Source organism: Artemia franciscana, chromosome 21 (genome assembly GCF_032884065.1).
Source record: "Artemia franciscana chromosome 21, ASM3288406v1, whole genome shotgun sequence".
NCBI lineage: Eukaryota > Metazoa > Arthropoda > Branchiopoda > Anostraca > Artemiidae > Artemia > Artemia franciscana.
Genome location: NC_088883.1, coordinates 34,203,577 through 34,219,330, shown reverse-complemented (window position 1 = coordinate 34,219,330; position 15,754 = coordinate 34,203,577). Strand labels below are relative to the sequence as shown.

Here is a 15,754-nt window from a genome sequence, read left to right as displayed (position 1 = left end):
GTACTCTATAGACATTCAGTTTTCACAACTGTCGCATAAAACGGCTTTATATTCTGGCTCAAGACCTTGTTTGCAGCCTGCGCAGAAGTCTAGCAACTTTTTTGGACTGAATAATTTTCGTTTGCAGTCTCGTTTAGGAGCCATGCTTCTCCGCGCAACTTTCCGGATTCGCGCACTTGTCAGTCTTTTTTTTCTTATTCTGAGGCCAGCGCAAAAAAGAACGCAGCGCAAATAAAAACGCAGCGCGAATAGAAACGCAGGGCAAATGAAAACGCAACGCAAAATTAAACGCCGTCTTTGAATGTTTGCGAAATATGATATAAACATATCATAAAAAAACGAAAAGACGATATAAACATACGGTTGGCGCGATGTGATTGGCTGATTCTATTTCAAGTGGATTGTCCAGTTACGTCACTATGATGAGTTTCTTTGAAGAATTTTACTTAAGGCAATATCTATAGCACTGCTGAGTTCAGGAATAGATTCCCGGAATATTGTTTATAGTAAGTTCACTATTAACTTAGGCTTTCTCAAACTCTGTCTATCAAAACTTCTCAAATATGCAGGGTGGATTCACAATGGAACTTGCTCTTGGCATCACAATCATCAAGTGAGCAAAAAAAATCTTGTAATTAAAAAACCTTTCGACTTTTTTACCGTTTCAAAATTTCAAAAAGTATTAAAAGCGGTTTCATAAGGTTTAGAACCGGTTTTACAAGGTTTAGAGCCCGTTTTCACCAGTTCAAAATCCATATAAGTTTTAGAAGGCGAGCCTAATCATAATATTTAACAGGTTCAGAATTTTTAAATTCAAAATGAGAAAGTATAGGAATTGAAAAAAAAGCGACTGTCAGCCAGTAGAGAAAACGAAGCAAAAGGTAATACTAATATTTTGGAAAGAACTCGGCCAAGCCGTCATCAGCGCTCAGAACAAACAACAGCAACAACCGAAAGACAGGAAAAATATATTTTTGAACAAAATATTAACAAAGCAGAAGAACCACTCAAGAAACAGTGTTGGGAATAAGAATTTTTTATTGAATTTTCGTCGTTTAAATTTTATAGGAGGGAAAAAACTGGAAAATGTCTTTAATGTGTTAACGGAGCTGATAACCAGTGCTGCAACAAGTACTCCAAATTTTTACTTAAGTATCAAGTATTAAGTACTCATTGTTTTTTTACTTAAATATCAAGTAATAAGTACTTTCCAAATTCTTACTTAAGTATCAAATATCAAGTACTTGCCAAAATTGTACTTAAGTATTACTTCAAGTACTACTTCAAGTATTTATTCTATGTGTATATATTTATTCTATGTGTATATAGTCGTTACGCGCCATATTAGTTACGTGCCATTGTAGTTGTGTCCCTGTGTCCCACCTGTGAATATAGATAGATATATATATGTTTTTAACTACGTAAAACCTGCGAATATACAACATTCTTCGCTGTCCCATTGTCTGTGCATATAAATAGATTGTCGGGTTTACTGACTCTTGAACTTGCACTTGAATGAGGCCTTAACCCTACTCATCCATACAATCACATAGGTCAAACAGCATAGCCAAACACAATCAACCATAAAGAATAATCCATGGACAGGCAGTCATGTCGTCAATAAGTATAAGTCTTCATTTACCAAACAATAGAAAAAATAATAAAGACAAATAATTCAGAGGCAACAACCCAACACAAGGGCTCATCAGGAGAATACACTGACCTATAGGGTTTTGCCACTTTAAATTCTCTACCCAGCCAAGTGTTTTGGCTACCACAGAATATCCATGGCATCCCCGTGTCAGGTATCACCCCCAAAATACATGCCTATGAAAAAAAAACAGCAAATGTAAAACAACCAAGTAACACCAAAAGAAGCTTATCCTGTTAATAGATCCCTCTTTTTAGCAACAATAGGTAAACTAAATTTGATAAATTTTACCAAATCACAAATATTAACACATTGCAAAAAAAAATTAATGAACTAAACAATTATAGAATTCATCTTAACCATGTGGCTATTTTTTTTTTTAAAAAAAATCCGCTCTATTAGAAACACAATTCAAAATAAATGGCGCTGCAACAACAATTCTCGAACCTCCGAAATTAGTTGAAAATTTCTTTAAGTATTTCCAGATAATTCTTTTGATATTTATTTAAAAGTTCGTTATAATGAAAACTAATTTTTTTAAATTGCAAAGTTAATTTATTTGCAGAAAAACCTCTTGATATCAATTTTTGGTATCACATGACAGGACTGACACAGTGCACGTAGAGTTGAACTTCAGGTGATTAGTGTTCAGTCAAATCTGGCACGTTTGAAAAAATACACGGCTATTCTGAAACATGTGGGAATTATAAAAAAAAATAATAAAAATATTTTTTTCCCTTATTTGGCTGATAGACACCCAACGAAGTCCAAAAAATAATCTGAACCAATTTTCAATACATCGGCTTGAAAGAAAAAGACTATCAGAACAATTAAGTGCAGTCAAAAACTTCTGATTGGATCAGACAGATCATATGACAGGATTAATACAGTGCACGTAGAGTTGAACTTCTGGCGATTAGTGTTCAGTCAAATCTGGCATGGTTGAAAAAATACAAGGTTATTCTGAAACATGTCGGAATGGTGGAAAAAATATTGAAAATAGAAAAATAAACTTTGGATTGGCTTTAAAACAGATAAAAGCTAATAAAGTACTTAATTCTCTGATTGAATAAGTAAAAACCTTAGCAACAAAAAAAACTCAAATGTAAAAGTAAGGAGCCAAGTGAGTCAGTTGCAGACTTTTTTAATAAGAGAAATCAAAGCTCAATAAAAAGGAGCAGCAAGAGGGTCGTAAACGTGAATAAAGTAGATAGTCTTTTTACATAAATCATCACTGGAAGACCGAATCCAAGAAGGCATATCTATTATACAAAATCGAGTAATTATTTTCTTTTTTCGTGCCATCTAGGAACGATTCACTAGGGATGAAAAGGTAGTGGAAAGTGCTGGACCGAAACACAGACCAAGCCAACTAACTAAAGAAGAACATGGCAGAATTGCAGTCCCAGCAACGAATGGAGCGACCACATAAGGGCTATTAAAACAAATAAACTAGCATTTAGACGCATTAACTGACAGTTCAATCTTAGATAGTTCATTGGTTAATGTAGTAAAATTGGAAAGCAATCCACAGCGAGTCCGGGCAACAAGAAGAACGTCGTCTGCATATGCAACAGAAGACAAACCAATATTACCGTAAGAAACAGAACTTTTAAGGGGACACAGGGACGATGCAAGCACACATCTAAATATACTAGAAGACAATGCGGCAGAAGTTGCAACCTATCCATTTCTAGCAGCAGTTTTCAAACCATGAGACTAAGTCGAAAATCTTATGAGAAAAAAGGAATAAAACAGGAGCTAAGAGCTCATATAGCACTTGTGACGAAGTCGGAAGAGGCAAGAGCTCATATGGCATGAGCTCTAGCAAAATTATAAGAATAAATAGATTAATTTAAAAGAAAAATCGGGGGCTTAATGACGGTCGGCATTTAAAATAAGAGCTCTGAGACACAGGGTCCTTTTAAATATCAAAATTCATTAAGATCCGATCACCCACTCGCAAGTTAAAAATATCTCATTTTTCTAATTTTTCCTCCTCCCTTCTCCCTTACCCCCAGATGGTTGAATCGGAGAAATCAACCTAATCAAGTCAATTTGTGCAGGTCCCTGATACGCCTATCAATTTCCATTGTCCTAGCACGTCCAGAAGTACCAGACTCGCCAAAGCACTGGATTCCCCTAACTACCTCAAAGATAGTAAATCCAGTCTGGTTTCGTCAATCACGTATCTACGACATTTGCTTATTCTAACCACCAAGTTTCATCCCGATCTCTCCACTCTAAGCGTTTTCCAATATTTCCGGTTTCCCCCTCCAACTCTCCCCCGATGTCACCAGAACTGGCCGGGGTTGAAAATAAGATATCCGAGACATGAGTTCCTTCTTAATATCAAATTCAAAAATACCTCACGAACGGTCACCCGCTAAGTTAAAAATACCTCAATTTTTGTAATTTTTCCGAATTAACACCCCCTCCAACTCCCCCAAAGAGAGCAAATCCATTTCAGTTATGTCAATCACGTATCTAGGACTTGTGCTTATCCTTCCCACCAATTGTCATCCTGATCACTCCACTCTAAGCGTTTTCCAAGATTTCCGGCCCCCCCCCCAAATACACTGGATCCGGTCGGGATTTGAAACATAAGATCTGAGTTACGAGGTCCTTCCAAATATTAAATTTCATCCGGTAAAATTCAAGATCTGATTACTCCTTCGTCAGTTAAAAATACCTCATTTTTTTAATTTTTCAGAATTAACCCTTCCCCCAACTCCTCAAAAGAGAGTGAATTCGTTCTGTTTATGTCAATCACGTATCTAGGACTTGTGCTTATTTTCCCTCTAAGTTTCATCCCGATCCCTCCACTCTAAGCATTTTCCAAGGTTTTAGGTTTCCTCCTCCAATCTCACCTGGTCCGGTCGGAATTTAAAATAAGAGCTCTGAGACATGATATCCTTCTAAACATCAAATTTAATTAAGACCCGATCTAATTTTTCCAAATTAACCGTCCTCCCACTCGCGTGTGCCATACAAAGTAATTTTCTCTGGGGATGGAATATTTGGTTGAAAGTTGGCTTCAGTATGACTTATTTTGGAAAAGGGTTATTTTTAGGCTTTGGGCAAGCCATGGAAGTAGTTATAGACCCTACTAAACTGAAGGAAAACTCGACTTTCTTAAAACTTGAAACCCCCTACCCCTCGCCCTATTTTATATAGGACTTGTGATATCAGAGCTCGATATGAGCCCTGATTCTAGTCATCTTTGGTCTAGCTTTCATCTGGATCCGTTTCTCCATTCGCACGTTATACTAAATTAAACCAAAAGCTTGACTTTTTCAGCACATAAAACCCACTCCCCCTCGTTATATTTGAGCTAGGGTTTTCATCTCAAAACTTGATGCCTGCCACGGTCTTAGGCACCTTTGGTTCAATCTTCACTGAGATCCATCGATCTCTCGCAAGTTACACTGAATTAAATGAAAAACTCAACTTTTTTAGCACTTAAAGCCCCCTCCCCCTAATTAAGCTAGGGTCTTAATTTCCAAACATAATGTGTCTTATGGTTTTCGCATCTTTGGCTTGACTTTCATTGAGATCCATTACTTCATTCGCAAGTTAAACTGAGTCAAACAAAAAACTCTATTTTTTAGCACTTAAAGCCCCCTCCCCTCGGCCTAATTAAGCTTGGGTCTCCATCCCAGAACTCAAGGCATATATACTCTTAGGCATCTTATTCAATTTTCATCGAAATTCATCTCTCCATTTGCAAGTTACAGTGAATTAAATGAAAAACTCGAATTTTTTTTAACACCTAAAGCCCCATCGCCCTAATTAAGCTCAATTCAGGGTTTCAAGTCTTAAGAAAGTTGAGTTTTCCTTTAATTTAGTAGGGCTTATAACTTATGAATGGAGTGACGAATCTGAAGTCAGATTCGTCTGAATACCTGAATTTGCTGGAACAAATTTGACAAAATATCACTGCATTGGATCCAGCTAGAATGCCCTTGACTTGTTTATTGCAGACAACATTTAGATGGGCAAATATTGATAGCTTCAGTAGTTTTACCAATAATATGGTCCTGAAGATGATGAAATGGTAGAAATCTGGTTCAGTTGACGAGATGACAAACCTTAAACACTAATGTCAGAAATATAAGCCCAAACAGACTACAGTATGCAACATTTAGCACAAAACCAGGGATTTTAGCTCACTGTCGACCAGAGAACTATGAAATAAATTCAATTTTATTTGTTATATAACTTTAAAACAAAAATTAAACCAACTGTGTTAATCATACTATACTTTTAAGTATCAAGTAATAAGTACACCCTAGAGTTTTTACTTAAGTACAAATACAAGTAATGGAAAATTTTACTTAAGTAGTACTTCAAGTAAAAGTACTTCAAGTAAGTGACAGCACTGCTGATAACAATGCGGAGCATCTAATTCCACCCAATGAAAAATCGACGTGGTATTGTTCTAACCTTGGAGACCCTAGGATTGGCTTCGAAGTATATGCCTCCTCTAGGGAAAAAACAAACAGTTTTCCAATGAAAATAAAGAGTGTGATTAAAAATCGCAAGAGCCAAAATAAATTCCACTTACTTATGAGAAAGAGTGCTGTTCCCTCAATTACGCAAAAGGTTCACCAAGACTATCCTAGGCACTTTAGAGAGCCGATCGGTAATTGCAGGTTCTTTTATTGTTCTATCACCTTTCAAAGCATTTAATCCGGGGTTTTTAGTAACAAGATTTTTAATAGTAAATTGGTAAATTTACATTATTAGTAAATAAAAGTAAATCAAATACCATAATATGTCCTTGTAATGTTTTGAACTGGTCAAAAATCGACATTTTTTGTCGATTTGCCCCCCCCCCCGCGCGCGTAAGTCGTTACGCGCCCTATTACTTACGCGCCATTGTAATTGTGTCCATATGTCCCACCTGTGAATATATATATATATATGTTTTTAACAACGTAAAACTTGCGAATATACAACATTCTTTGCTGTCCCATTGTCTGTGCGTATAAATAGATTGTCAGGTTTAACGACTCTTGAACATGCAACATATAATGGTCTATGGGAAAACAATCCGTATTCAGATCTATACCTCATGATTCTAATGATTGCCTTTGAGCTTTGTTGATGGTGATTGCTAATCGACCATTCCCTGTGTCGCCGTCGTCATTTATATATCCCCCTGTGCCCCCCGGTGTCCCCGCTGTAGTTGTGTCCCTGTCGTCATTTATATTCCCTGTGTCCCGGTCGTCATTTGTGTCCCGGTGTCCCAGTCTGTGATTTCTCTTCGAGTGTCCTGGGCGTCATTTATATTCCTTGTGTCCCGGTGTCCCGGTCGTCATTTGTGTCCCGGTCTGTATATACATTCGTTTTTGAATTGGTCTTTTTTTTAGTTTTTAGTTTTTTACCTTTTTTAGTTTTTTTAGTTTTACCTCATGATTCTAATGATTGCCCTTGAGCTTTGTTGATGGTGATTGCTAATCGAACATTCCCTGTGTTCCCGTCGTCGTTTATATATCCCCCTGTGCCCCCCGGCGTCCCCGTTGTAGTTGTGTCCCTGTGTCCCGATCGTCATTTATCTTCCCTGTGTCCCGGTCGTCATTTGTATCCCGGTGTCCCGGTCTGTATATACATTCGTTTTTGAAATGGTGTATGATGAAATAAGTTTTTGTATTTTTCCCCCTTTTTTTCTTTTTATTTTTTTTTAGTTTTATTTTTTTAGTTTTGTTTTTCTCCTTTATTTTTCATTTTTTTTTCCTTTTTTTTTCTTTTTTAGTTTTTTTAGTTTATTTAGTTTTTTTAATTTTTTTATTTGTTTTTAGTTTTTTTCTTTTTAGTTTTTTTTTTGTAGTTTTTACCTTTTTTTAGTTTTTTTATTTTATTTTTTTTTTATTATGTCCTGGTCGTCATTTATACTCCCTGTGTCCCGGTCGTCATTTGTGTCCGGGTGCTTATATATATATATATATATATATATATATATATATATATATATATATATATATATATATATATATATATATATATATATATATATATATATATATATATATATATATATTAACTACGTAAAACTTGCGAATATACAACATTCTTTGCTGTCCCATTGTCTGTGCGTATAAATAGATTGTCAGGTTTACCGACTCTTGAACATGCAACACATAATGGTCCATGGGAAAACAATCCGTATTCAGATCTATACCTCATGATTCTAATGATTGCCCTTGAGCTTTGTTGATGGTGATTGCTAATCGACCATTCCCTGTGTCGCCGTCGTCATTTATATATCCCCCTGTGCCCCCCGGTGTCCCCGCTGTAGTTGTGTCCCTGTGTCCCGGTCGTCATTTATATTCCCTGTGTCCCGGTCGTCATTTGTGTCCCGGTGTCCCAGTCTGTGATTTCTCTTTGAGTGTACCGGGCGTCATTTATATTCCTTGTGTCCCGGTGTCCCGGTCGTCATTTGTGTCCCGGTGTCCCGGTCTGTATATACATTCGTTTTTGAATTGGTCTTTTTTTTTAGTTTTTTTACTTTTTTTTAGTTTTTTTAGTTTTACCTCATGATTCTAATGATTGCCCTTGAGCTTTGTTGATGGTGATTGCTAATCGAACATTCCCTGTGTTCCCGTCGTCATTTATATATCCCCCTGTGCCCCCCGGCGTCCCCGTTGTAGTTGTGTCCCTGTGTCCCGGTCGTCATTTATATTCCCTGTGTCCCGGTCTGTATATACATTCATTTTTGAAATGGTATATGATGAAATAAATTTTTGTATTTTTCCCCTATTTTTCTTTTTTTTTTTTTAGTTTTATTTTTTTTAGTTTTGTTTTTCTCCTTTATTTTTCATTTTTTTTTCCTTTTTTTATTTTTTTTCTTTTTTGGTTTTTTTAGTTTTTTTAATTTTTTTATTTGTTTTTAGTTTTTTTTGTAGTTTTTTTGTAGTTTTTACCTTTTTTTTATTTTTTTTGTTTTTTTTTAATTATGTCCTGGTCGTCATTTATACTCCCTGTGTCCCGGTCGTCATTTGTGTCCCGGTGCTTTGTTGATGGTGATTGCTAATCGAACATTCCTTGTGTCCCGGTCGCTTTCTCTTTGAGTGTCCCGGTCGTCATTTATATTCCATATGTGCCGGTGTCCCGGTCGTCATTTGTGTCCCGATGTCCCGGCCTGTAATTTCGTCAGTCGAAAACGTGACGTCAGTCGACACACACAAACATGACGTCACTCGACAGACAACTTATTTATATATATATATAGATATATATATATATATATATATATATATATATATATATATATATATATATATATATATATATATATATATATATATATATTAACTACTTAAAACTTGCGAATATACAACATTCTTCGCTGTCCCATTGTCTGTGCATATAAATAGATTGTCAGGTTCACCGACTCTTGAACATGCAACATATAATTGTCCATGGGAAAACAATCCGTATTCAGATCTATACCGTATTTTTCTAATGATTGCCCTTGAGCTTTGTTGATCGAGATTGCTAATCGAATATTCCCTGTGTCCCCGTCGTCATTTATATATCCCCCCTGTGCCCTTCCGGCGTCCCCGTTGTAGTTGTGTCCCTGTGTCCCGGTCATCATTTATATTCCCTGTGTCCCGGTCGTCATTTGTGTCCCGGTGTCTCGGTCTTTAATATCTCTTTGAGTGTCCCGGTCGTCATTTATATTCCATGTGTCCCGGTCGTCATTTGTGTCCCGGTGTCCCGGTCTGTAATTTCTCTTCGAGTCTCCCGGTCGGCATTTACATTCCTTGTGTCCCGGTGTCCCGGTCGTCATTTGTGTCCCGGTGTCTCGGTCTTTAATATCTCTTTGAGTGTCCCGGTCGTCATTTATATTCCATGTGTCCCGGTCGTCATTTGTGTCCCGGTGTCCCGGTCTGTAATTTCTCTTCGAGTCTCCCGGTCGGCATTTACATTCCTTGTGTCCCGGTCGTCATTTGTGTCCTGGTGTCCCAGTCTGTAACGTCATAAAGTCTTCAATGGCTCTGGTGGTGCAGCCAGTTGAGGAAGTTTAACTTTTCCTGAGGCGCAACACACTCCCATTGTTTCTCCATTAAATTTCAAGGTAATAGGGCAAATTTTAGACATAGTCCCGATTTGAACACATCTACTCAAGCTATAATCATCGACTGGGCTGTACCTGAATGCCAGGCGATAATTTTGACGTTGCTCTTGTGATTCCTCGGCACGCTTTCTTTTGGCATCATCTCTTTGAGCCACAAGCCTGTTTTCACGTTGTTCTTGTGATTCCTCGGCACGCTTTCTTTTGGTATTATCTCTTTGAGTCACGAGCCTGTTTTCACGTTGTTCTTGTGATTCCTCGGCAAGATTTTTTCGGTAATTTCTCTTTGAGACGCAAGCCTGTTTTCACGTTGTTCTTGTGATTCCTCGGCACACTTTCTTTTCTTACTTTCTCTTTTAGCCGCAAGCCTTTTGGCATTAACTCTTTGAGCTTCTTCCTCGGCTGTTTCTTCTACCATTGTAGGATTTATACTAAAATTTCTCTTTGAACTAACTCTTTGAGCAGCTTCCTCGGCTGTTTCTTCTGCCATTGTAGGATTTATACTGAAATTTCTCTTTGAATCGCCCCTTACATATTTATAATGACGTCATATACAAAACCTTATATACTTATAATGACGTCATATGCGGACAAACATACAACTTATTTTTATATATATAGATTGTTTAAAATAAAACATGGATAGCTTTTATTTTCGAAGCATAATGATACGAAAAAACTGCACCGCACTGAGTTTTTTGGCAGTTTGGAAATATAACTCATGCAATATTGAAACTTACTGTGCTCAAAATTTTCCGTTTTTTTTACTTTTAATCCAAAGCGGTGGTGCGTTTCCCGCTAATGCTTTCATTCCAGCTTTTCCATTGAATGCTCCAGCAATATTATAAAAATCATGTGTTTTCCTTGCTTTTTTTTAGTTTCTTGGAAGTTTTTGAAATAAAATTGTCAATGATTTCGGAGACTTTCACTACTCAGTTAAAGAAAGGAAATGTGCCCACTTATTCCTATTAGGGTTTAAAAGTGTATGTAGAACTGTCCTGTTATTGTGAAACCAGAAGAATTAGTTTTTATTCTTGTCTTAGGCTTCGAAATTCTCATTGCTCCTTTTCCAGACCGCACTGCTTAATATTTACTGTTATTTATTCATATCATTCATTTACTTATATTTTTACTTATTTATTTATGTTTGTATATATTTTATATTTACTAAGTAACTATTAGAAATCTTGTAATTAAAGAACTTTTCGATTTTTTTTACCGACTCAGAATTCAACAACGATAGTTCAAATAGGTTTTAGAAATATGTCTATTCCAATACTTGAAAGATTTGATATCCCTTTCAGACAAAAGTGAGTCTAATCCAATATCTAAAAGATTTGATATTTCTTTCAGGCACGGGTTTCATAAACAAAAAGACTGCCTTGTACGTATATGTCGAAGGAGCGGAACCAATGGGATTAAGGCAAACTTTCTTGTCCTAAATTTAAGTAAGTTAATTTTAATATAAATACACATAATATATATTTAACCAGTAAATCAGGCAATTTAATTAGTAGATATACAGACATACACATGTAATATAATTTTAATTAATAAATTTAAAACGTTAATTGCACCACAGAGAAATAGAAAGTTTATTGTTAAGTGTTGTGAATTGGCACCTTTACATGAAGATTTGTATACCAATTTTTTTTCTTACAAATTCTTCGTGCAAAATTTCATACAAAAGAGCCAATCAGGGTTTTTGTTCTTTTAACTGCTCCAAATATGTATACAAACAATGGGTAAAACAACAATAGGCAAAAAGACAGGGTCATTTGGGCCCCTTTCTCATAAATGCTTAAGGAATAATTGAAATAAATGCATAAGAACGTCACAAGAATAAACCAACAGAATTAAAACTCAATTTTCTGACAGGGAAACATAGAAAAACAATCTCCTTTTTTACACGTCTTAAACGTCTACTCGTCTTGAATTGCACGGTCTTACCTTGTACTTTAGTCAGCTCATGATATTCTAAGGCAAATGCTTCGTGCTCTTGTTCCATTTGTCTTAAATTTTCGCCGGTTTCTTGCGTTCGCTGGCGAAGCGTTTCTATTTGCTGTGTTATCTCTAGATTATTTCTTGGCAGGCAAGGGGATGGTGACATAACTTGATGGACAGGTGAAGCACCAATTACCTTAAAAAAATATAAAAAACGAATGGCGTAGTTTTCACCAATTGGGCTATTAAAAGATAGAATTTAGTTAGTAAAACGTATATAATATTGCAAAACTGTGTAAAATTGTAAAAACACAAATAAATAGCTAAAACAGTTAGTGAGATTATGAACAATGAAAGGGAAAATATGTTTTTATACAAATAATAATAAACGTACTGATGTTTCGGCTTCAGGTTCGATCCCTTTAACAATGAGGAACAGAAAACTAAACAAATTAACAACTATATACATAAAGAGAAAAACAACAAACACTATATAAAAAACAACAAGAGCTTAGAGCTCATATGGCACTTGTGACGAGGCGAGAAGAGCTAAGAGCCAAGAAATGATATGGTATGAGCTCTAACAAAATTCTATGAATCAATAGATTGATTTAAAAAGGAAAATAAGAGGCTTAATGCCGGTCAAAATTTAAAATAAGAGCTCTGAGTCACAAAGTCCTTCTAAATATCAAAATTCATTAAGATCCGATCACCCACTCGTAAGTTATAAATACCTAGTTTTTTCTCATTTTTCCTCTACCTTTTGCCCCCTAGATGGTCGAATCTGGGATAATGACTTTATCAAGTCAAATTGTGCAGCTCCCTGACACGCCTACCAATTTTCATCGCCCTAGCACGTCCAGAAGAACCGAACTCGCCAAATCACTGAACCCCTCCCCCCAACTCCCCCAAAGAGAGCGAATCCAGTACGATTCTGTCAATCACGTATCAAGGACATTTGTTCATTCTATCCACCAAGCTTCATCCCGATTCCTCCACTCCAAGTGTTTTTCCAAGATTTCCCCCTCCAACTCCCCCCAATGTCAAAAGATCTGGTCGGGATTTGAAATAAGAGCTCTGAGACATAAATTCCTTCTAAAAATCAAATTTCATTACGATCCGATCATCTATTCGCAAGGTAAAAATACCCCAATTTTCATGTTTTCCAAGAATTCCGGTTTCCCCCTCCAACTCCTCCGAATGTCACAGGATATGGTCGGAATTTGAAATTAGAACTTTAAAGCACAAGATCCTTCTAAATATCAAACTTCATTAAGAACTGGTCACCCTTTCGTAAGTTACAAATACCTCAATTTTCAAAATTACCACCCCCCAATTCCAAAGAGAGCAGATCCGGTCCAGTTATGTCAGTCACGTATCTTAGACAGGTTTCTATTCTTCCCATCCAGTTTCATCCTGATCTTACCGCTTTAAGTTTTTTTCAAGATTTCCGGTCCCCCCCCCCCTAATTGCGCTTGATCCGGATGAGATTTAAAATAAGATATCTGAGTTACGAGGTCCTTCTAAATATGAAGTTTCATGAAGATCTGATCACTCCTTCGTAAGTTAAAAATACGTCATTTTTTCTTATTTTTCAGAAGTAGCCCCCCCCCCAATTGAGCGGATCCGTTCCAATTATGTAAATCACGTATGCAAGACTTCTGCTTATTTTTCCAACCAAGTTTCATCCCAATCCCTCCAATCTAAGCGTTTTCCATCATTTTAGGTTTCCCCACCCCAAACTTCCCCCAATGTCACCAGATCCGGTCAGGATTTAAAATAAGAGCTTTGAGACACGATATCCTTCTAAATATCAAATTTCATGGAGATCCAATCATCCGTTCGTAAGTTAAAAATACCTCATTTTTTCTAATCTTTCAGAATTAACCCCCCCCCCCCAACTACTCCAAAGAGAGCGGATTCGTTCTAGTTATGTCAATCATGTATCTAGGACTCGTGTTTTTTTCCCACCAAGTTTCATCCCGATCCCTCCACTCTAAGTGTTTTCCAAGTTTTAGGTTTCCCCCTCCCAACTCCCCCCCAATGTCACCAGATCCGGTCGGGTTTAAAATAAGAGCTCTGAGCCACAATATCCTTCTAAATATCAAATTTCATTGAGATCCGATCACCCGTTCGTAAGTAAAAACATCTCATTTTTTTAATTTTTCAGAAATACCCCCCCCCCAAACTACTCCAAAGAGAGCGGATCCGTTCCGTTTATATCAATCATCTATCTAGGACTTGTCTTTATTTTTCCCACCATGTTTCATCCCGATCCCTCCACTCTAAGTGTTTTCCATGTTTTAGGTTTCCCCCTCCCACCTCTCCGCCCCCGTCACCAGATCCGGCCGGGATTTAAAATAAGAGCTCTAAGACACGATATCCTTCTAAACATCAAATTTAATTGAGATCCGATAAAAACATCTCATTTTTTTAATTTTTCAGAAATACCTTATTTTTTTCTAATTTTTAAGAATTACCCCCCCCCCCCCCCCCAAATACCCCAAAGAGAGCGAATCAGTTCCGATTATGTCAATCATGTATCTGGGACTTGTGCTTATTTTTCCCATCAAGTTTCATCCCGATCCCTCCACTCTAAGTATTCTCCAAGATTTTAGGTTCCCCCCTCCAACTCCCCCCGATGTCATCAGATCCGGTCGGGATTTAAAATAAGAGATCTGAGACACAATATCATTCCAAACATTAAATTTCATTAAGATCCAATCACCCGCTCGTAAGTTAAAAATACTTCGTTTTTTCTATTGTTTCCAAATTAACCGGCCCCCCGCTCCCCCCCAGATGGTCAAATCGGAAAAACGGCTATTTCTAATTTAATCTGGTCCGGTCTCTGATACGCTTGCCAAATTTCATCGTCCTAGCTTACCTGGAAGTGCCTAAAGTAGCAAAACCGGGACCGACAGACAGACCGACAGACAGACAGACCGACAGAATTGGCGATTGCTATATGTCACTTGGTTATTACCAAGTGCCATAAAAAAATAACGAAAGAGACTAACATTGAACAATCATATATGTTTCGGTTTATTTTATAACTATAAACTATATATTAGGCAACTGTCTATAAAATAATTGAAGTCGTAATTTTAAACTATTTTTTTCATTGTTCTATCTAGGCTACGGAGCCTTACGGGGAGGGGGGATATTGAAGTTGTGCTTTCGAGTTGTTAGTTCATTATTACTGATTTACGGTATGTTTATGCTTTAGAAATAGATCATGTCATGTAGCTGGTGTTTTTAAACAAATCCAGTAGGATATCTCAAGCACAAATAGAATGCAGGGTGACTGGTATATACTATTGTATATACCAGCTGTATGTAAACTATTGTATTGTAAACTATTTGGACAGTGTAAAATAACTAAACAATTCTTACTACATAATACGCAGAATAATTGATCCTAAAATATTAGGCATGCACACCCGCTATACTTTACCCCCACCCTCTTCCCTCTAATGTGCAAATATATAGCCCAAATTTGTTTCTAAAGTATTAAAGTTTCATCTTACTTTGGTAAACTTCATTAAGATTGAGCGTCGGAGAAACATTAGAAGAACATTAGGCAGGGCGCATTTCGTATATACAAGTACCAAAAATCTTACTTATAGCCAATGTCAAATTAATTAAAATCAGAAAAAGGTCCCAAGTCCTTTAACTTCCATATGCCTGAAATTTTTAATTAAAAAAAAAAACAAATTTGAAGAAGTAAAAGTCGAGAATGGGGTTTTTCAATGTTAACGAAAATATTGGACGAACAAAGCAAATATTTTGGTAGGCAAAATGTGAAAAAGACAACACGGACAAAACTAAACTAATATAACCAAACAACGCGGAAAACGAACAGAAAAAAAAAATCAAAATTGGAACACTGAAAATTTAATAATAATTTTTTTTTAAGCCAAAAAAAAATTGGACAAACAAAGCGAATATTTCGGGAGGACAACCACCACCCTTCTTCAGTACTATCATTTAAAATAGAAGAAAATTCCAAAAATGAATGTGGATGAGACAGCTCGGAAAAAAAAAACAAACTGATAAAACATGGATAACTAAAACCAAAA

General features: G+C 36.5%; 1 protein-coding gene across 2 annotated transcripts in view; it reads right to left on the bottom strand.

Annotated features, from left to right (window-relative positions):
* The window catches only part of LOC136040975 (signal transducer and activator of transcription 5B-like), a 206,711-nt gene that overhangs the window by 125,206 nt on the left and 65,751 nt on the right, over nucleotides 1-15,754 (bottom strand). For both annotated transcript variants that reach the window (XM_065725449.1, XM_065725448.1), the window contains exon 5: nucleotides 11,682-11,871. In XM_065725449.1, the coding sequence (XP_065581521.1) occupies nucleotides 11,682-11,871 (190 nt within the window). The remainder of the gene's footprint in view (nucleotides 1-11,681; nucleotides 11,872-15,754) is intronic.